This window comes from Anser cygnoides, chromosome 3 (assembly GCF_040182565.1).
Source record: "Anser cygnoides isolate HZ-2024a breed goose chromosome 3, Taihu_goose_T2T_genome, whole genome shotgun sequence".
Lineage (NCBI taxonomy): Eukaryota > Metazoa > Chordata > Aves > Anseriformes > Anatidae > Anser > Anser cygnoides.
The window spans coordinates 24,113,076-24,136,266 of NC_089875.1; the positions used below are offsets into that span (position 1 = coordinate 24,113,076).

Sequence of the window (23,191 nt, forward strand, 5' to 3'; positions counted from 1 at the left end):
GGGATGCAGTCTCAGCAAATTCAAGAAAGGTTTACTGAAAATTACAGTATTTTGCTTCACAACCATTCACTGCTTTAGCAGATGGCAATTTTCCTTTTTGTGGTAGTATCCTTAATAAATAAAGACTGTCACCTATATAAACCACAAGTTTTAGTCCTCCTCTTAAAGCAGTCATGTAAACCTTCTTTAATATTAAAACTGCTCCTGTGACGTGTACACAATTGTAAAAGATTTGCAGACAGAACTAATGATTTCGAAGTCCCAATTTGAGAAATTCTAAAGCAATGTCACTTTCTATGAGCAGCCACATGATAAACACAGAGCAATTCACATAATTTGTGTCTGAGGGGGGAACAAAAATCAGTCTGAGAACCTCTTGTAAGATGCTAACACTACCATGGATGCCCAGCTAGTATCTATAAAGAAAAAGTCTCTGCAGCACTTTAAGTGGTTATTTCCTTGCAATGGTCAATTGAGGAAGAGGGTCAAGAGAAAAAGCAAGCAGAAAAAGCTTGAAAGTTTTTTCCAGTACACTGTACTATCAGAGCAAAGTTTCTGGCAACTTTTTTGCTAGTTTACTCCCTGCTCAAACAAAACTTTGGGCATTCTGTCTGCTGGTTACTGCTTGTACCCCTGATTCCGTATGCCCCACACGTAACATGCCAATCCCTGCAAACCAAGCAGCCCGCTGAGCAGGACGATATAAGCAGCCTACAATGGGACAGATGGAAGGAATGCTGACTGCCCAAGCAAGACCAAGCTTGCTGTCCTCTGAACTGTATCAAGGAAGGTTTTGCCCTGTTGGCTCAAAATTTTAATGCTTATTGGGGTCTCTGCAGTGCAGGACCAAGATTTACTGGAATTTTTAAGGGTTTGTGAAAATCCCTAGGTCTCCAAACATCTCCAGCTGCTGCAAACTTCTTTTTGACAATTTTTGCTAAGAAATTCACATCATTCCAGATCAGTAATTATCATGACTCTCTCATGCCGAAAATAGTTTGAGGCTTGATTCCTATATGCTCTACAATCCTTTCCCACTGCTCAACCAGAAAAAAAAATGTCTTAGTGTCATAAAACTCCTGCCTGTTGTAATCAAATGGCCGTGTAAATGCAATTAACAGCCTACTTAGTGCAAGTATATGAGTGACTTTTATAGTATTAGTGCTTAACATGGCCAAAAGAAAATTCTGGAACTAATTCTGGAACAGGATTATAGAATTTGGCAAAATGTGACAGATATTGGAATCTAAATCTTCTATTCTGTACCTATGTAGTAGCTAAAGCACTTTGTTCTTGTGCACTTATTTTGTAACTTTTATTAGTGCTGCCTTTATTTTTAAAAGCAATTAACATTGAATATTGAGTAGCAGCAATTGATTGTGTTTCATAGTATAAATACAGCGACAGAAGAAAGTAACAAGTCAGGGGATACTTTTGTTATCCCAGTTAATACTGGTTGCCATGAAATTTCCACCTGAACCTTTGGCAAATACAGTACTTACAAATCCATCTTATGAGTGTTCACCTCACCTAACTGGAGGAGTCTTAACCTACCCTAATTATCTAAAGTCTTATTTTTCAGTGTCTGTCTTAGGGAATAGTGAACTGGCCTGTGAAGATGCTGCAACCCCTAAGATAAGATAAGGTGAACCTACTCTTAAAAATGGCTTGCATTCTTTTCTATTACCACACACTATGTCATTGCCAGTAAGATACCCCAAAACTAATGTGCCTTAATTTCTCCATACCACAGTCTAAAACAAGACCATGGGACACAGGTGGATGTGTCCCAGACTGACAGTCCTAACTGCGGACACACATAAAAGTAAGCTCCTGTAACTTCTGCGTGGCACCCATGAGTCTCATCACCTTTCAGCTGACACACCAAACTGTGTCTCACCCTGCCACCGTCACTTCCGAGAAGTGTTTCAGCTTCCCTGCTGCAGGTGACAGTACTGTCCTTAAGTGCCTATTGGGAACTGTCACACAGAAATGAAAGTTCATGTTAACCCAGTCTTCTCCTTTGTACAGACAGTTAAAATCTTTGGATGCTGTTCAGCCGGCCAAACTTGAATTGGTTAAAGTACTTAGACAGGCATGTCAGAAATGTGAAATAATAGCAGACTGGGGTTATTTAGCTCTCATTCACTAAAGATGGCTTACCCCAGCACTTCTCACAGTCTAAGCAAAGCTGGGTTCTCAAACTGTTAATACTACAAGTTCAGCTACGAATGGATTTTCTGGCCAAAATCATTCCTGTTCAAACCCTGTGTTTTCAGTCAATACCTATCAGTTTAATGGACTGTGAACCTGACTAACAATTCTGCTGAAAACTCAGAGAGATGAACAGGTTCCAGCATCTTCTCTCCTCTACTTGGTCCCACTGCACAAGGCAAACAAAGGTAAATTGCAGTTAGAAACTTGAACGTTTCCATAAATTAATTTCTACAAACATGTCAGCTGCTCATCAGATTTTTTGCTGATATTCTGATTTAAACTTGATTTATTTTTAAAATGCAATGTATCTGTGTAAGACTTTAAACTATCAAATTAAAAACAATATCTGAAGTAAGACTTTAAGTATGGTTGTGTTCACAAAGTGTCATCTTCTTTCCTGCCATGAGCAGTGGGGAGGAGAAATCAAAAAATCTTAAAAGCAGCGCTATTCAAATTCTGTAGAGTGGGATTTATAAGACCACTGACATCCTTACAACTGTAGGAAAAAATATTGGCAAGCTATCACAAGGTGCATGAGCTATAAAACAGGATGTTCTGGTGTACTAAACCTTGGCAAATGGGCAGATTATCCCAAGTTCCATCATCTTGACAAATTGAAACCATGTTGTCTAAGTCAGGGTAACGGATCTGGAATCCTTCATGACAGCTGATTATTAACTTATCTCCAGTCCTGTAAGTCTTGTTATGAATCTCTGCATCTTCAACATGTGGAACAAGGCAATCTGTGACTTCATAAAGAAAGAAATTAACTTGATTAAAAATAACATGGCTAGCTATTCAATAATCAAACTCTTAAGCAAAAGTTATCAGTTAATGTAAGTGCTCTGCTTAAACAATTCGGACAAAATGCATTTCAGTAAATATATACTTTCCCTAGTTAACCATCAGTTGTCTATATCATGATACTAGAGTTTACTGTGTTAAAATAATGGATCATTCCCCCAGATGTTTTCAAACAAACACAATTAAGAGAGTTTAGGAAGACTGTTTTTAATTTTCTCTTTCCATTTTCCATTCATCACGTTTGTAAATTACACTGCACAGTCTGACTACATGACAGTCCATATGAAGTCAAACTCTTTGACAGCACCAAGGACAGGATGAAAGAAGAGATAAAATACAAATATGGCATGAGGAACAAAGGGAAAATGGTTGTTAGCGGAGAGACAGAATGAAAATCAGGTACAGCCATAAGGGATTACCCAGCTCCATTCCACAGAGTTCATTATGAGAATGTTTTCATGTTAATCTCATTGATTCTGTTTTAAATCAGGTAATTTTATGTGCTTGAATTCATATGCCTTTAGAGGGTGTGATTTTTAAGGCACTCAGCACCATCTCAAGTGCTTGTGCTTTCAAAATACTCTCAAAAAGGGAAATGAGTACAAATCTCTGGTGATATACAGGCATGGGCTCTCTTACCTGTCTGTGCTACGTGAATCCATTACATTACACTATTACAACTCAGCATATGTGCCAGTGCCAAAGACACCAAAGTATAAAATAAAATCCAGATGACTTAAAAATGGAAGATGTTGTGGGAAGTGGAAGAAAAGGGTGAGGCACAGTTAAAAATATTCTGCTAATATACTGAACAACTAAGAGACATGCCAAGAGGATATGAAGAAATACTCCAGGTTGCTGTAGATTCATCTTCCTCATAAATGCAAAGTGAGATTAAACAGAAGAGAGGAAAAGATTAAATATTGGGAAAATATAATCGGAATTATCTGTTTGTCTGCCTGCAGTCAAGCCATGACACAGACAATGATAAAAATTTCCAGGCATCAAGACCCACAGTGGTTCAAATAATAGCAAGGAAATAAAAATATTATAAGCATGTTTTACAATTTTTTTTTTCTGAATGCTTCTACCACAAGAGGCAATTATCTTAATTTAGGAATGTGATATTTATTAAAAAAAGAAGTTTCAGAAGTCATTTGAGACTTGCATAAAAGAGAAAGTTTCTGCCATTTTCGTTGTAATTCTTGCTAAAGAAGTAGAGGTAACTTAAATTTGTTTTTAGCAGTTAATTGTGAGTATGCACAAAGTAAAGCAATAGCAACAACTTGTTTGTTTGATTAGAAGCACAACTTGAAGCAAGATAAACTGTAATTTGGCATAGCACATGCAAACTAACAAGAGCAAATATGTTTCATAATGTCTTCATTTATTTAGGCAAAAAGTAGGTTGTTGTTATGAGGCTCAATCAAAAATTTTACTAATATTAAGAGGAGGAGTGTTGCTTCCCCAATTAAAATATGTTTTCCATTGTACCTTTACTTAGGGATGGTTTCTAAAATACACTGTACCTACTAAATTTTAGTTTAGGGCCTGGACTTATTAGTCAAAAATGTCCCCATTTCTCTTGTTGTATAGTGTATTCATTTATAAATGCCTAAATCTGGGAGGACGTGTACCTTACCAGAAAGTTACAAAATGCACTAGGCTGAGGATGCAGGCATCGCCTTCAAAGACTGGACATTTTTTTCTCTCTCTGGCAAGTTAATCAGCAGAGGAGACAGCAGAGGATGCCCATAAGAAATGCCTGATGTTAAGCCTTGGATGCTGTCCCTCAGAGCCTGCCCTAGGTGCCTCCAAGGCTGGGATAAGATGGATGGAGATCCTGCTGTGTAACCCCTCTGGAGGAGGTCTGAGATGGATAACAGAAGATAATGTCGATGGACAGCTCACTCTCTTGGCACAGCAGCTTTCTGTTGCTACACAAATAAAAAAAGACGTATATATACACTGCAGTAACACCTGAGATTTCACTTTCAAAGTGGGGGAAATTGATTCTGTAACAAAGATCTATTACAGTGACTTCGTTCTCATTATTCCAAATAACAGCTATGGATAGAACTATTTTAATCAGTTAGATGTTGGTGGAGAACAGGATGTGTCCTGGATGGTTTTGATAACAGGTCTATTACAAGCCCCAGATAAGCACAGGACTAACACAGGACAATATTGCAGCTCTTTTTCCTGATGCCTTGTGAGCAAATGGTTTCCTGCTGGCTGAAGCTGTATTGTTTAGCACTTATCCAGGAATAAATTGCAGTTGCCCTCTCTCTGCAAGCAACTGGATTAGCTGGCACAAATTCTGTTTGGAAAAGCTGAGAATAAGTGACTGAATTTTAAAATGTCCTGTCCTAGAAAATAAACTGCTTTATTCTAAATACTGTTCAGCAAATCCATGAAAGCTGCTAAACAATTTAATGGAGTACACAGTCTTTAACCAGCATCAAACAGCAATGGCTATGACTTACATTATTTTCTGGGAGTTTTACATGATCTGCTTATATCTACTGTGGGAATATTAAAATGTCTCAGCCAAATGCACACCCTAGTTAAGAACACATTTCTTCTCTTCCAGAGGCACAAAGGCAGCAGTCCTTGGGTAAGTGTAGCTGTCAGGCCCTGTATCTTGCCAGCTGCAATGATCATCTTGGCCTAACTTTCAAGAATCATAGAATCACAGAATTATTAAGGTTGGAAAAGCCCTCCAAGATCATCTGGTCCAACCATCCCCCTACCACCAATGTCACCCACTAAACCATGTCCCTAAGCACCACGTCCAACCTTTCCCTAAACACCCCCAGGGACGGTGACTCCACCACTGCCCTGGGCAACCTGTCCCAATGCCTGGATGCTCTTTCTGAGAAGAAATGTCTCCTCGTTTCCAACCTGAACCTCCCCTGGTGCAACTTGAGGCCATTCCCTCCAGTCCTATCACTAGTTACCTGTGAGAAGAGGCCGACCCCCAGCTCCCCACACCTTCCTTTCAGGTAGTTGTAGAGAGCAATGGGGTCTCCCCTGAGCCTCCTCTTCTCCAGACCAAACAACCCCAGCTCCCTCAGCCACTCCTCATAAGACTTGTAAAGATGAAGATGCAGCTTTGTACATTAGGACTTCTTGACTTCAGTGACCCATGTTCCCACCTGTCACAGGAGGATATTTTTTGGTGTGAAGTGTAAAATTTGTTAAATGTTACAGTCATAATGCTTCAGTTTATGTGCATCATCTCAGAGCTGTTTTGTCCAGCCCACAGGGAAGGAGGACCACCTTCCATCCTCAAAAGAGCACCTAGAGCATAAAGGCAACCCAGAAGAAAGGCATGACATGGATGCAATGGAGATAACCAAACCAGCCATGGGTACCAGCTGGCTCAGCATGGCTTGAATCTATGCAGGTGGATTCTTACCCTCCCAGAATTGCCCCTGGTCCAGGCTAAACCAGGAGGTGCTCATAGGAATCGCTTGGGGAGTACTACTTGGCTTTGGCCAAAACCTTATCAGGATATTTCTAACACTGTAACAGTATGTGCAATTGCAGAACAGTGCCCCTGCCTGTGCTTTAGCACCATTTAGCTTACTCATCCATATGTGAACTCAAATCCAAAGAGATCCAGTGCTCCTATGTGTTTGTGGAATGGCCTCTGAATTGGCCTTGACCACATCCAGCACCAATACTGACAGGCTGGAATGGAGAGGAATGGGGAGAAAGGATGAAAGGAATGTCATGAAGAACGCATTGAATGCAGAGACAGCTTGTCTGGACACTGCCCTCTTGAAAACAAACATTTACAATTCAAATTGTCTCTTTCCTTTCAGTAGTATGAAATGCACAGTACTGTGTTAGGATGATCATTCTGCAGATGGTAAATAAAGTATTTCAGTGCATATTAAATAATGTCTCCCCCTTACTGTCTTTGTTTGTATCCCAACAGTGCACAGCAGCTTTGCCTAAGAGCAGTGGCCCTTGCACTAAGCACAGGTTACACGAATCATGGGATGTTTGTAACCAGGATTAGGAATTGACAGAAAACACTGGGCAAGAAAGTTAAGAGATGGAGATATATAAATAAATTAATAAACAATCTCACAGATCCAGGGACAAAGGCAAAGAGAAATGAGTGCTAAATATCCTACAGAAAAATTGTAGCTAAAACGTGCTCTAGTCCTCTACTTTTACTGCCGGTTAATCATCCCTATCAACGGGAGAATGAGGCACTGAGGACATCTCGAAGGTGTCTGCATGTGGAAGCATACAGGGGAGCAGGGTACAGCTCTTAGTTTAGTTGCTATCCCCTCACAGAATGCAAATTTAGATTCAATCTCATAGGAAAGAGGAAGCATTTGTTCCAAGTAGGGCAACAGTCTCAGCAGCCACATTATCACAGTGGGAGAAGATTAGATTAAAGTGTGAACAACATGACATATTCCTTTTAAACAGTAAATACAAAATTCCTACCTTAGAACTTTGGCATTTATGTGCATAGCCACATTAGAATTGATGGAAGTTACATTCACAACAGGCTGTAGATCAACATGAGAACATAACTCTAAGCACACAGATTTCTGACAGTGCATTTATTGGGTACCTAGTCATGCAACTTTACTCTTGTACTGACACTTATAATCTCCTGCCACTTAACAAAAAATGACAGACCTATAAAATCATGTTAATTCAATGAAGAGCACTTTCAAGATAAATTGCATTCTGAAATGGGTTGCTTTTCTTCCTCTTGTAAATAGCATTATTTTGTGATACTGTTCTAGTCAGCAGATAAAGACAATTATATGCACATAACATAAAACTATAAAATTACATGTAACTACCCTTAGCAAACTCCTGAGATTAACTTAAAATGAACTGCAAAATGTTGAGTGTTTTTGCTGTTCAAGATCAGATGGCAGTATCTGACATTTACATGTACTGTAATAGCTTAAGAGGCATGTAGAGTGTATCACAGCAAACACGGCAATCAATCTCTGCCTTAACTGGGAAAATATAATATAAAGTTTATTTCACCCTGTGATATCTAAAGAAAAATGTTAAAATGTTAACTTCCTACTTCACCAATAGTTACTACAAATTTCAAATTTCTTTTCTTATATTGTTACAGAATTTCTGCAATGAGGACTTCTACACATGTCATTAGATAGCTGAGAATTAAACACTGTTGTAACTCCTCCTTGACTGCTCTGCAGATGTACCACACTCCTGTGCTGACCACTTCCACATCAGGCTCCTTCCTCATGATTCTGGTCCCAATACACAAAAAAGTCACTCTAAAAAGCACTTCAGTAAATGCTTAGGTCTCATTGAACCTTTGCTTAGTATTTCTGCTGAATCCGTGGTCATATTGTGCATTGGAAATAAGAATTCATTCTGTCATCGTTTTATCTTTTTTTTTTTTCCAGTGTTAAACCCTAGGATTGTTTTAATAATACCTGAGAGAAGCACTGTTAATCAGGAACGTACTTATGCACTTGCTTCACTAACTCCTAAATCAGGGGCTCCTCTTCAGTCTAAATAATAAGTATTTTTGTGTATGCCTAATTTTGAGCGCAGAACTTTAACGTAACTAATCACATAATTACAGTTATGCTCTAGCTAAAGTGCTTTGCTTGATCAGAGCATTGGCTTGCAATTGTTTTTAAGTGTTCTGTGCTACAAATTAATGATTAGCTCTTAAGCAACTGTTGCCACATCATCCATCACATTCTCATCTTCCAATTTCTTTCTTTTTAAAAAACACCTGAATCAAGTTTTGATCACACTGACATTAGTGGCAGTTTTGCTGTTGATGGCATTGTGATCCGAATCTTCTTCCACAGATTTCCACTGGTCTGAGGGGGACAAGGGTCGTACTCAATGAATATTCAATAAAGTGTGTTAATGCTTACTGTAACAACTGCAGTGGCTGATACAGGTTCTATTTCAAAACTATTTTAGTAACTCCATCACTATATTTTGTGGTTTGTTAATGGGTTGTACCATGGTATGGCACAGTGTTCAAGCTCATATGTACTAGTGCCTTGATACCATTTTCCTCCTTTCATCAGCCTGATAATATTTGTGGCTACATGGATCGAGGACACAGTTTTCAATGGGCATGCGTTCTATTAGTGAGGCTGGTAATTCATGCCCACATTTTGGTAGGGTATTGCACTAGTTTTGACATAGGATATAGCACATCTTCAAATACTTCTGTGAATAGTGCTCAATTGCGAAGATTTCATCCTATCTATGTATGTGCCCAAAGTCTAAGTATCAGTTTCTTGGCCAGCATCACCTGATAAAATGACTACTACTCCCTTGATTTCCTACTACCTTGATTTCCTACTTTCCTTGATTTACTACTACCTTGATTTCCTATCAAGGTAATTTCTCTCAGCTATGATCTATGAATTTCCTCAAAGTCACATGTAATTTCATCTTTGAAAATGAAGTGAAACTCACTCAGTCCTGGAAGTAGGGCAATAAACCACAGGATGTGCTTGCAGTGCACAGCTGGCTCCCTCTTGAGAGCAGCAGTCACAATTGTCATTTGGACTTCCTCCTACAACTTTCCCCTAAACTCTAGCTTTTCCCTCCAAGCATTTTCTCCAACCTGTTTGTCTATGTTTCTGATTTTAAAGTAGATCCAACTCTTTAACTGGTGTCATGATCTCCGTGTCAATGACCTCTCCTAGCAAAGTTTGGATGGGTCATACTTCTGTTATACTTTCCAAAAGTTCCCAGGAACATTCCTGATAAGACTACCGCATTGTAACTCCCCAAAGGCACATTGAAGAGGTGTCCTGCCTGAATGATGCACTGACATGTGTATCCCATATCTGGTTCTACCCCAGATAGCTACACCATCAGTTAGGAACTGTACTGTTCAATCTCCCTTAGGCTTGTTTTTTTATAATTACCCTCAAAGCTGACAGCACATTCTCATACAATTTATGAGCAGGTGTTATTAGCCCTGCTTGCCTTTACGTTCTACAAATTACCTGTAATCTCAGTGCACACTACAAGACAGCCCAAGACTGTGTCTCTTATGACTCTGTTGCCTGTGGCCGCAAACACATTCACAAATCTATATTTTACCAAGACCTCTGTTTGTCCAACAGAGCAGCTACCTGAAAGACCATGGACCACTTACCAGCTATTTCTGGCTACTCTCTCAAATATTTCATGTATCACTTTCATGCAGACCACTGTTCAGGGCTGACCCCTTCCCATGTATCCCCTTGGCCTCATCTCCCCAGGCCTTGCTTGCTCCTGTTGTGGAACATACCTTCACGTGCCCCTGTCCTGTCACTGGGTTCTCATACTTACCCACCTATCACCATAAACAAGTATTTGCAGTTTTTGTACACATTGAGTGATGCATAATCTGATATAGTAAGTGTGTTTATGAGCCACATAAGTGACTAGTTTTGGATGAACTGTGCGCATTTATCTTATTTTAAATGATGGAAGGCCTCCTGAAATAGAGTTTATCTTGCTCCACCTTGAAATCAGTGAGGCATTGCTAATGACTTCACATCTTCAAATAGTTCTGTGAATTGTGCTGGTGTCACAATACTAAAATATACACATTTAATTTAACTAATGCTTTTCATGTCTGTTGATTTTAATAGATCTATTGACCAAAATAAGTCAACCTAAAGAACAAGTTATAGCTTTAATATACTTGGTGAAATAAATCGTTCATGTTGCTTGGGGGTGTTTTTGGCCAAAATGTGTATTTATGATATTCAGATTAATCTTGCTTCTATCAAATTCCTCCAAGAAGAAAGTAATTTAATGCCCTAAATATTTAAAATCAAATACAATTTTAAGAAAAAAGCTATAATAAAGTTCTTTTATGACATAGCAGTCTGATTTACCTCAAAGTAAACTTCCCCAATGACTTTAAACTTCTGCATTCCATGCATATCTGATGTTCTTACTTGAATCATGCACATGCCATAAAATACAATTGTTTAAAACTCCTCATTAAAAGGAGCAATAGCATTGGAAATTAATTATATTTTCCTAGTAAGATATTACAGAAAGCAGTATTATGTGGACAGCTTTAACATATAGTTATAAACAGTTTACTGATAATGGAAGTTATATATTTTTTTTGTCTGCATCAATTTGTAACTAGTTAAAAGTATTTATCTTTTTTTTTTTTTTTTTTTAAGATTCTTTTAAGTCCCTTTCAACACACGGACACACACACAGAAAAAAACCTCTCACAGTACAAACTCAATGGACAGACAGGATGTATGGGAAACTAAAGTGTATAACAAATAATATCCAATAAAATAGATTCCAGTCTTTTATGTCTTGTGCAAAGACACATGGACACGGTACATGCACAAGTGAGAAGCACTGACACTGGTGAACTGTTTTAAGAAAGCTGACTTACCTTCTTGTAGGCACACAGGTTTATCACTTGGTTTCCAGCTCAGTGAGCCATTAAAGTGTCTCACACAAAGTTTTTTTGAAGTACCATTAAGCCTGTATCCTTCTTGGCAATGAAACCGGACTACCACACTTTCAAAGAAGACACCTCCACTGGGTGTCTTGTATCCATGTTCAGGAGCTCCAGGATCAGCACAAGCATGTAGGTCATCAAACCCTATATCAGACAAAGATACAAACTATGTTCATTTCACTCCTCATGCAGCCATAGTAACACTCATTCTAGGCTTTTTCATCTGTTTTTTAATCTTCATGGGGGCCTCACATTTTCCATTAATGACCACTATCAACTCTACTTGGGTACTGGGTGCTCCGGACTCAGGAGAGGGCCAACCTCCAGCTACTGCACAAATACTTGGATGACAGAAATAATTCCGTCTTGTTAGGCAGCTATGGAGGAAGCAAGGTCAACCACACTCCTCGATAGCTGACCTGTAAAAACATAAAGCACTTGACCCAACCTACCTGAGGGGATTGCTCAGTAATGTATCTTTAATTACTCTTGGGGGCTATGGGATTCTGGAGTTCTGGTACAGTCACTGGAAAAAATAATAATATATCAGAAGCAGAGAGGAAGAGGAAATAAAGAAAAGGACATGAAGCCTAACTGTCATCCAAAGACACAGTAACTAAAACAGAAGACAAACTGCTAGGTACAGGGAGATTCTGATTTATCTGGGACATTTACCACAGGAAAAAAAGACAGTGTGATGTTGCATATATATGTGTTCCCCCTATGAAGTGGGCTTGGTGACCCTACTAAATTCTTAAAACACTGTTATGGGAGTTCTGTATTGCTGCATTAATGCCAGAAAGGAGCTTGTAAAGCCATTTATAGCCACAAAACTAACTGTAAAATAACATACAAAAAGCCAACAGTTGCAATCATAAAACGGGACTATTTGTCACTTAATCAAAACCATTTCAATGTCATTTGTATAAACTGAAGCTTTTTTATGCTGCAAAGCAACAAAGGTTTAGTGCAGTACTGAACAAATACTGTGTACTGAAAGAGCAAAACAGCTTTGCAGGAGGAACAGCAGGGGGGCAGTTAATGCTGGTAGGAGGGATGCTTGGAAAATTTGTAAATCATATTTTGGCATTAATGGTTTGATTTTAAGGTAGTGGTATCAAAGAGCCTCACCTACTTCCTGGGCGATAAGCATGAAGTGTGGTACAGTCAGGGAGAATATATTACTGTAGACTATTTTTCAAAATAAATTTGTTTCCTGAGACTAAATCATGCTGTCCAGTGAATGGCTCAGGGAAGTTGCCAGAGGGGACAGCATTTTCCTGATTCCCTCCATACCACACCTGCTTGTACGTGGGTCAAGGCCACTGTGCTGAACTGCCCCCACCCGGCTGTGATTTCCAGGAGGTGACCTGAGACCTGAGACGGCCAGAGCCCAGTCTGAATGCCTGCATGCCAGAGACAGCCATCACCTACACTCAGCCTCTGCCCCTCCACAGTGCTTCTATACCAGGGGCACTTCACCTAAAGAGCTGTCACTATCATCCCCTCTTTTAGGAGCATCTGCTTTTATCTGGTTTTACTCTTCCATCCAGTGAAGTTTATCAGAAGGAAAGAAAGGTCAGTGCAATAGCCAAATGAAACAAATCTCTGAACTTTACGTCTGCTCATCAGCCAATGGACCAAAACCTCCCGTGCAAACTGCCCAAGACTATAGTTTGCTAGCATGATGAACAAGGAGAAAAGCAGTCATCATGTTCATGGGATTATACACTGTATACAATACTTAATAATAGAGAAGTGCTGCCCGTTTTTACTGGAGATTAAAAAGAAGCCTCTTATTCTTCAGGCACCAAACTCACATCTTTCAATAAAGTCAGTGATGATCTTAATTAATTTTCCATTAAACCAAGGGATAACATGACATTTAGTTCATTGCTGTTACTTTGGCAACCTCAGAACCTGCAGTCAGGCAAAGAACATTATAACCTGCCTTGATCTTTTCTTACTAACTGCCTCAGGGAAAAGCACACAAACTGCCCACTAAGCCTCTGCAACAACAATAAAAATAAAACCAAAGCAAACCAAACAAAAAGAATGGTGCTGAGGTCACATACAATTTACAGAGTAAAAAAAAAAAAAAAAAAAAAAAAAAAAAAAAAAAAAGAGAGAGAGAGAGAGAGAGAAAAAGAGCCAGACTTATTCCTCAGTTTTCATTAGTTCAAATTGCAAAGTTAGAGATTTTGGGACTGTCAGCACAAAATCCAACATGGAAGGCTAGAGAGATTTTTTCCCTGGTGCAGCTTGATTCAGTGACCCTATTGCCACTTTTCTGGTGACCTTTCACAAGCAAAGATTTTCATTCCTCCTAGGGATCATTTTGCAGTAAGTTGATCTCTTAGGTTGTTTTTTTCTTGAGCACACTTTGTGAGCAGACAATGCTATACCCTAGGGGAACTCCCAAGAAGGAATTGAAACATGAATGGAAAAATTAAATGATGTACCCCTTAGTTTCTATAAACCCAGCAGTCAGCTGTTATTCAGCTACTGAATAAAATATGACACACGGAGTCAGCATGGGATCACTGTATTTCCATTGCTTGTTCCTGAAGAAAGGAAAAAGGAAAAAGTTTCATGGAATGGCTGGCTAGACTGCCTGCACATGCAATAGGGTGTGCTGAGTATTTCAACAGCTTATTTGGCTGAGAATTAAGTCCATCATTATTTTTTTTTCTTTTCATTTTAAATATGAAGCCTCTGGTACAATATTCAAGAACAACAATGCTAAAAGATTCATGAGAACTGCAGTCCAGTTGTCCTTAATGAGACCAGAGTTGGTCCTTTACATGACAGTGATTTCTGTATCATCTCATTTTGTTAAGCTCAACCCTACGTTGTCAAAAAATGAGTGAATGCATGTCTCTGATAAAATACATCTTGGTACATTACATCTTTTTTTCTCATGATCTTTAGTTTCTTTCCCTTTTCAAAGTTATATTTTTAAGAGCAGCCGCTTAAAACTCTGATATAGGGATATGAGGTTGTTTCTTTGTTGTTTTGTTGTTGTTGTTTGATTTTTTTATTATTCTTTTAAATGTCAGGAATGATGTTATGTCATCGACTGGACATCTTTTCTTTGCCACCTTTAGAACTTGAAGAAACCAGCCAAAAAAGTTTCCAGCCAGATCTATAAGATAAATCTTTGGGGAAAAATAAATAAATAATAAATAAATAAAAATCACATAAATGGGAAAGCCAATCTTCTGTTTATAGCAGAAAGGTGTTATCTAGCAGGAAAGAGTATATCAAGTAAGTTAAAAAATAACAGAATTACAGTGAATTCTATTTCTTTACAAACCCATCAATGAGTCATTGGGGTGAATAGAATGAAATTTTACTTTGTCCCCTGGACTATCTTCATGGTTACAAAGAGGCAAAAGGGAATTATCAGCACCTACAAGACAAAAACTACACATCACACTTCTCAAATAAAGCAGTAGATTTTCATGCTATCTACAACAGCAAAAATTTAGTAAGATCAGCAGCCATCTTCATAATCAACACTGTATCACTAGCAATGATTTTATGGGATGTTATCATATGGTGTTAAATCCCTAAAGACTACACAATTAGTGCTGGAACTGATTACTTCAGTAATCTGAATTGCTTAATATTTAATCTAAGTAGCAGACTTTCTGTATCATGGCATCTTTAAGGGATATTGATTAAAATATAGTGAGCAATAATGCTTTCTGATGAGGCTCAGGAGTACACAAGCTCATTATCACCAGTAAAACATGTAGTTGATACAGAATGTATTTTGGTTGTGGTATTTACCATATTTCTACTGCTGGACCATCAGGAGGTCATCACAAAACAGCAATGCTCTTTACCTGGATAAAGCACAAGTATTTTATATGGGTTTTTACTTACCTAAATTACTTGCTATAGTCAGTCAGATAAAAATGATGGCAAATGAATGAGAAGACTGAAAAACAAACAGTGTTTTCCTTGGGGTGTAAAATGGACCATTACTGTCCATTTGAATTGAATGTATTACTGGAATTCTGCATTGTCTGTTCTCTCACATAAAATGATTCATCTCATCTCTTAATGAAAAAGCCTGAAATATCAGAAACCAGTTATCTGACAAAATGACGTAACTTTCCAAATCCTGTTCACTTCTGAATTAAAATAACAGCCCTTCATACTTCCGTATTTTTTCACTCCTACTGCAAATCCATCCAGCAGACTTATAACAGCTCAGAGTCTTAATAAAATATTCTGATCAGAGGTTCAACATGAGTATCCCCATTAACAGACTATTCCTTTGGAAAACAGAATTTATGAAGTCTGTAAACTGGCAAATTGTTTGTTGACAAATAGAGCTATTCCTATCCTCCGTGCTAGAACCATACAGACACATTTAACCATATTTGTATGTCCGTGAGAAGCTTGTTCTGTCTGAAGTGAGCAGCAAAGACAGTCAATTTCCAACACTAGAAGAGCACTGCCAACAGAAGTCAAGTGGACAGAAAGGCCAGGGGTAAATAACTTATCTGTGATCACATGAAATCATCACAGCCACAGCTGAATTTTATATGTGCCTGAAGAAAAGCAGGAGGAAGAATCCTTCAGCTCTTCCCATCATTCTGCATTTCTCAGCATCTTTTTCTCAATTTCACCTTTTGTTTTCCTTGTTTCCCTCTTCCCTCCCCTCACCTCCATACCTTACAATGCCTGGTAAATTCATGCTGCTGTTGAAGTGATTTCTAATCAAGATCTGATGCAATTCTTTGCCTCTAAAGCTGCTATATAGCAGTTCACTGACAAACTGCTGATGTTTGTTACCTCAGAAATGGCTCCACTCACTCCTGAACAGAGATATCACTTTCATTTCAATGTGTTATATACACACTGTGAAGGAAAAGTGATATATAACGTGTAATAATATTCAAGATATAGCCTGTTTTCTGTATTTGTCTTGTGCTGTGACATGACAAGGGAGGATAGGATGGGTTCCTCATACACCAACTTATTGGGGCTCCCTAAATCAGCAAACTCTGTCTATCTCAGGGGTGCTAGAGGGACTCGGAGGCTTTACAGCTTGTGGCAGGACTAGATTGCTTGCATGCACATTTTATAAGGAGTCTGTAAACACTGCAGAAGTGGGTTATCTTAGGCCAGCTCTGAGTAGAAAGCTATATTAGGACTAAAGCAGAAGGGCCACAAGTGCAAACATGCCAAGGGCTTGCTCGTCTCATACAAAGGAAAAATCATTTTCATCCCTTTAAGAGTTTCTGTCCTGTTTATGAGAAAGCCACACAGGCACAGCATTTTGTGCCTGTGGCTGTTTATGCTTCCTTGCCATCAGTGATGTTAATTGAACTATCCACCTACTACTGTAACAAGAAAAGGAAGGATGTGCTTAGATTAGCATCTAGCCTTGAAAGCAAAATGAAATTATAAACCCATAATTTCATTAGTGAAATGCTTGCTAAAATCTAAACTCTGTTTGATTTCTTAAGGGTCACTAAAGCTTAAGCTTCCCCGAGGCTTGAGCAGCCTCGTGTAACTCTGCCCTGTTTAAGATGTGAATCACAGCCTCCCTGGCTATCCTTGCAGAACACGCTCGCAACTTCAGTGTGGTTGGATATCCCTTCTCACTCGGCTGAGCCTTATCCAGGGCAGCATAGCAAGCCACCTGAAGATAGGGAGCTGTTCAAATTACCGCAGAGCTCTGGGGGTGGATACTTTGCTTAAGTCACAAGTTAGTCTGTAAAATCAAGAACACCATTAAGCTTCTTTTTTTTTTTCACATAACCCAGGAGTGTGAGAGCAGAAAAATGGGTAAACCACTGTGTAATGCAGTTCATGGGCACCAAAATCGTCCGTATGCAATAAAAACATGAATATGCAAGCCCTGCACAAGGGGTAACAGGTCCAAGAGAGACAACCAATTCCTGAAAAGGGTGAAAGGCTGTCTCATTTGCAATACCCCATTTTTATTATTTCACTTCGTATCCTCTTCTCCCCCAGCCCTGTGTTCTCAAGCTTCCTTCCCTCCAACTAACCCCAAACCGAATTACCGCCTGCCCTTGCACCCTCCTATTAAGTCTTCCATGCTCCCAAATCTTGTCCCCTGCCACGCTCACCACCTCTCTGGCTCCCCTTCTCAGTAGGGTTCACAACCCCAAACAAGGACACCCAACCCATGTGCCCACCCCTCTGCTGAGTTTTGCACGCTGAGCCAGAGCACCGATCCCAGTGCCACCACTGCCACTACATGCACCTCACCCTGAAGTGCCTTGCACATCACGTCGGGTGTTTGTGCCTCTGTTTAGCAGTGCTCATTCTGTACTGTGGGGATGCACGGGGTCCTCCCTCCCCATGAGGATGGCAGCCCACAGCCACTCCTCTGCGTGGTCCCACTGGAGGAACAAAATGATGGAGCAGAGACTCAGAGATGCTCCTAAGAGCCATGGTCAGCCAAACCTTAAAATCCCAACTCAGGCATGACAAGTCCCTGGGCACTCCTGTGCTAAACCAAACTGACATCTCCCTGGAGAGCCTCAGAAGTGCTGCTCCCTCCAGAGTGGGCGCAGGGGAGGGAAGGTGAGGAGCTGCAGCCAGGACAAACCAACAACAGGGGACAGGAAGAGTCTTCCAAGCATCACGCTGGAGCTGCTGCTGCTCAGGAAACTCAGCAGGAGAAAAGAGCGAAGGAGCTGCATCCCTATGGCAGGTTCAAGGGCCCTGCATTAATGATAGCAGAATGTAATAACAGTACCCTTATTTCAGAGGCCGTGCCTCCAATTAGTTACTCCAATTACACTTCCAGACTCAGGGATGTTGGCACACCACAGCTGCTGCCTGACCAGCATAACGCAGAAGAGAACAATCAAAATTTCCTATCCACAGAGGTGATGACAATTTATAATTCTGAATGTGAATGTTGATACAGCATTCTCCCTTTTGTTACCTCCACATGAAGGTAACGCATAAGGAAACGCTACTTAAAATTGCTGGAAAATGAAGATGGTGTAGAATAAACGTAGTGGAACACTTCACTAATCCCAAAAGAAACTCTGAAAATTGCACTGGTTTCTTCTTGAAAATGAGTTTCTTCTAATTAATATCTTAAACAGCACAAGGCTGTCCCTTTAATTATATCTTCTCCTCGCAATTAATATAGCCATGTCATCTTTGTAAATAAGCCATTCCATTTATAATGCAAGAAGCACTTATTGTTTACAGCCTTTTGTAATCTCACAAGTCTGGATGTATAATTTATGAATCCTTACAAAATGTCACATGCTATTCTGTGATCCTCTGAACCTAGCATCACTTAAATAAAATCAAAAAGCAGAAAATAAATCTGCTGGTGGTTCTACTGGCAGTATGTTTTATGTTTCTGTTACAGGAAGTTACCATATCTGTCCTGGGGTATGAGTAGATAAAAGCCAACTTGTCACAGAAATCCCACAACCTCTTCCCAGTTCCTAAATTTTTAAACTGGATGTTTAGCTTTTGAACAACTCCATTTAAAATGATTACACTTGCATGCTGAGGTCTAGAGGCCTGTTGAACTCAAGCATTAGGCAGAAATAACTAAAAGCCTGAAAACAGAGCTTGCTCAGCTTTCTGCATATGTAACGTAGATATCTTATTCTGTTCCATTTATTCAGAAAGTACAGTTTAATGACTGTTTCTGTTCAAGCTGCAGACTCTAGTAGGGGTTCAAAAAGTGTAAAACCATGTTTTTCTTTTCTATTGTGTGAAAAAGAATCGCATGAGAATTAGTGACAACTTCCAGTTCAATTTCTGTTTTACAGATAATATTTCAGGTTTCTAAGTGCATTTTAAATATAAAATATGCTTAGATAAACTTACTTTTGTGCAGACGTATAACACAGGTTAATTTTAACTACTTATAAATGGTTCTTCTTCAAAATGTTATTTCCATAATTTTTATCTGAACCCTAAGTATCAATGAATTAGAACTTCAGACAGAAACACTTCAACATAGATTATGAGTCTTTTTTAATAATCTAATAATGAAAAAACAACAATCAAAACCCTTTAGCGTACTAAAACCAAGAATGCAGTAAATGCATATTAAGCTCTCTATGTGCTTCAATAAATGGACACGTACCTAACGCATACTCCTATTCAGCTTAAGGAACTGCAATAAAGGTGATACTTGCCAATATGTGTTTGTTTCCTGGTGACCCATAAAACCATCATAAGGAATTAAATATGTACAAACCCCAAATATAAAACATTAATACATGACTTATGCCAAGATTTCTTTTTTAATGATTTAAATAAATAGATGAGCTCATTATTTTGTTTTAAATCTACCAACCCCACTTATATTTCCATCCTCATATATAACGCTTTATATATTATATGTCCAATGATTTCATTAGAGTTGCAATATTGTCAACGAGGGAATCCAGCCTTAGGTCACAAAACAGGATTAACAACACAGAAAGCTACTAATAAAAAGTGCCAAATAAAATAAAGATATGCTCCCATAATTTTAAGAATGTTATTGGCCTGAGGTATTTTTAAAAAGCATTATCTATGTATTGCTGTTTATCAGTCCCATATTTTTAGTACTCTGGAAAGAATTAATTACCTTTACCAAGAGTTAGTTTAAACATTTTTAGTCTAGACATGCATCCCTTAGGAAATATAACAAAAACAAAAACAAAATTAAAAACACCATAAAGAATGAATCATGAGCTAGTTACTATAGTAATACTTCTACTCGGCCAATAGCATATAACATTATTCATCGTAGCAAATCCAAAGCAGTGAAATGTCACTTACACCATTCAGCAGAGATCCTTGTTTCTGTAAGATGCAGGAATCAAATACACAGAAGTCTGAGTCGAGGGCTTGATATTTATGCTCTATTCAGTTACAGACTTCCCTATATAATGTTATATTTTTATTGCACGCACTAGTATGGTAATTCAACAATTTTTGCTTTTCAGCTGTGTAATAGAAATTGATTTTATATTTTCCCAAGAACAGGCAGATTTGCATATTGGGACAATCAGGATTAATGTGTGAATATTCTAATATTAAACTTTTTTAATAAAGTGTACACTAGAGATGACTGAGTGACAAGGGATTTAAACAGCTGGTACATACTTAAAGCTGGTGAGCAGACAGACACTATTTCCAGCTTTTGTGCTTGATTCGTTATCACAAGTCCTCTGATGCTTCTGAATAGTCTGACACCTATTCTGCCCTACAGTATTACATTCTGTATGTACCTATCTGTGAAACCATGACCTTTTTCTTGGATGTAGGTCTCATCACAGCTATCCATTCTTTATTTGTATTTTCCTCTGAGTTTTTTAATGTGCCCTATTTGAGAAATATCTGGAAGCCTGCAATAATGCAGAACTCATCTGTTTGTCTTTTGAGAAGATTTGAGCAATGAATCACTAAAAGGGCAAGAAGTGGATGCTTTTCTTGCTGGTGACTTATTTGATTAGCCTTGCAAAGCTGGGGCATTATCTACCTCTATGTCAAGAAGATGGAAAGAAAGATAAGATGGTTTTGCTGGTTCACCAGGTACCTACCAAATAATTGTGCTTTTCAAATTTGTTCAAATTGTTCAAATTTGTTCCAGATCACACTGCAAAACAGTTATACTCAAATAAGGCTTTTAGAAAGAAAACAGATAATATCCACTGCAAAAACAAAACAAAACAAAACAACAACAACCAAACAAACAAAAAAACACTGACTGATTTTGGCTCCTATATGGAAGGGAAACTTCTGATTTCTTTCTATATTGAAAAGTGGCTTCGTGTGCCTATGTTTTGCTAGTACTGCTAGCATTAAGATTTTAGTTTGTTGTTTCCCTTCACAAGAATGCATTAAATGAAGAAAAATGAAACAATGTTTGCTTGTTATTTTAAAAGAATAAGAGAAAAACATAAAATTGTGTAGAAAAGAAGCAGGGGCCCAGTTTGGCACAGGTAATGAAGCACTGTCATCATACTGAAACAATTGTTATTTAAAATTATTCATTTAAAATGCTCTGGGGTGAGTTACTCTGTCCATAGGGAAAAGACTAGAAAAAAATCAGAGGTAGGCTAAAATGATGCAGAAGCATATTCATTCCTTTCCTTTTGACTTAGTGTTCAATCTAATTCCTCAGTAAATACAAAAGCAAACAAAAAACCCTAAAAACAACAACAAAGAAACACACCTATGACCCTGGAAAAACAATCCTAACATTTGTTCCAGACTCTGTTTAAACAGTTGGTTGGGAATGGGACCAGCAGATAATTTAGTTTCACACCTTTCTCTATTAAAAATCCCCCTGCATGCACGGCCATACTGCAGACACATGTAGGAGCAGTTGCACCTTCCTCTCCCCCCAACTATGTCTTTCCACTCCTTCCCTGGTACCAGTGGGCTGAACTGTCCGAAAACAAGCCCTACAATACAAATTGTTGACTGTGCCGATCGTGCTGGCCATCTGAGCAGTCAGCACATTGACAAGGGCGGGAGTGGAAATGTGTGGCGGGGAGCAAAGGTGTGGGAAGTATTTTTCTGGTGCCTTTTCCATTCAGATTGGCCCAGGCCAATCAACAAAACCACACCTTCTTGGAGTGACTTTGCACATTGATAAAGGTCACAGTTAATCTTGCAATTATTGCTATTATTATGAATAGTCCTCTAGACCTTTCTTTTCCATGTCCAATAATCAGACCTTCTCTGCAGGGCACCTCCGAAACTATTTCAACGACAAATGTCACAGACACACCCTCAATTTTTGTAGCAAGATTTTTAAGATTAAACCCTTACAAATCATCAGTGTGTGAAGATCTCCCTGGCCCAGTATTTCCCCTTTCAACAGAATGTTTCTTCTCTTGCAATTTTCTTACCAATTTTGCAGTTCTTCTTTTAATCCAAATCTTCACATAGACTTTCCCTGGTGGCAGTTTGCTAAAGTCAAGACAGACAATATCTGCTACATTTCCCTTGCCTGATGTCATCTCAGGAGATTAACAAATTAGTCTGACACAACCTTTTTTAATACATCTATGCTTTACTTTATATCATTCTTAATGTACCTCCAAGACTTTTAATTTCTATAATGTAGAAAAATTCTAAAATTTTGTGAATTACCGAAGTGAAAGAACAAAGCGCCAGGCTGCCCAGATCATGGAGACTTCTATTTTTTCTGTTTTTATCTGTGGGCATTACAGATACTGTTTTAGGGCACTGCTGGAAGTCTCCCACCTTTAGTTATGTATATGACAGTGAACTTATGCAGACCAGGAGGAAGCTGAGGACAGAAGAGAAACTGGAGGAGGAGCAGCAGGAGTGACTTGGCAAAGGCACAGAGATGGGATGTATTGACTTATAAAAATATGTTAGCCTGGAAACTGGCTGACAGTTGTTTGGATGGTGCTACCACTAAGGGAGAAGAGGGATGAAGATGTGAACACAAGAAGAAGCCTAGCAGGGTTCCCAGTTAGCTAAATGTGGAGCTAGTGAGGGACAAGAGGGAAGAGAAGGGGAACTCTCAGCCACAGACAGTGTTGCTGAGAGGAAGGGCAGTGCGTGAAACAAGTTCTTCAATGCCAGGAAGAAACTGAGGAGAGGCAGGACAGATTTGGAGGTTGGCAATATACCATGAGAGCCTTCTCAAGGGTTAATGGCCTATCCTTTTGGAACAGAAGAACCTGATGT

The 23,191-nt window shown here is 38.9% G+C and overlaps 1 protein-coding gene across 4 annotated transcripts in view; it reads right to left on the minus strand.

The window, feature by feature from the left end:
- SUSD4 (sushi domain containing 4) overlaps positions 1 to 23,191 on the minus strand; it is a 72,349-nt gene that overhangs the window by 18,950 nt on the left and 30,208 nt on the right. For all 4 annotated transcript variants that reach the window (XM_066993691.1, XM_066993690.1, XM_066993689.1 and 1 more), the window contains 2 exons: positions 11,435 to 11,647; positions 2,787 to 2,966 (listed from right to left, as the gene is read on the minus strand). In XM_066993691.1, the coding sequence (XP_066849792.1) occupies positions 2,787 to 2,966; positions 11,435 to 11,647 (393 nt within the window). The remainder of the gene's footprint in view (positions 1 to 2,786; positions 2,967 to 11,434; positions 11,648 to 23,191) is intronic.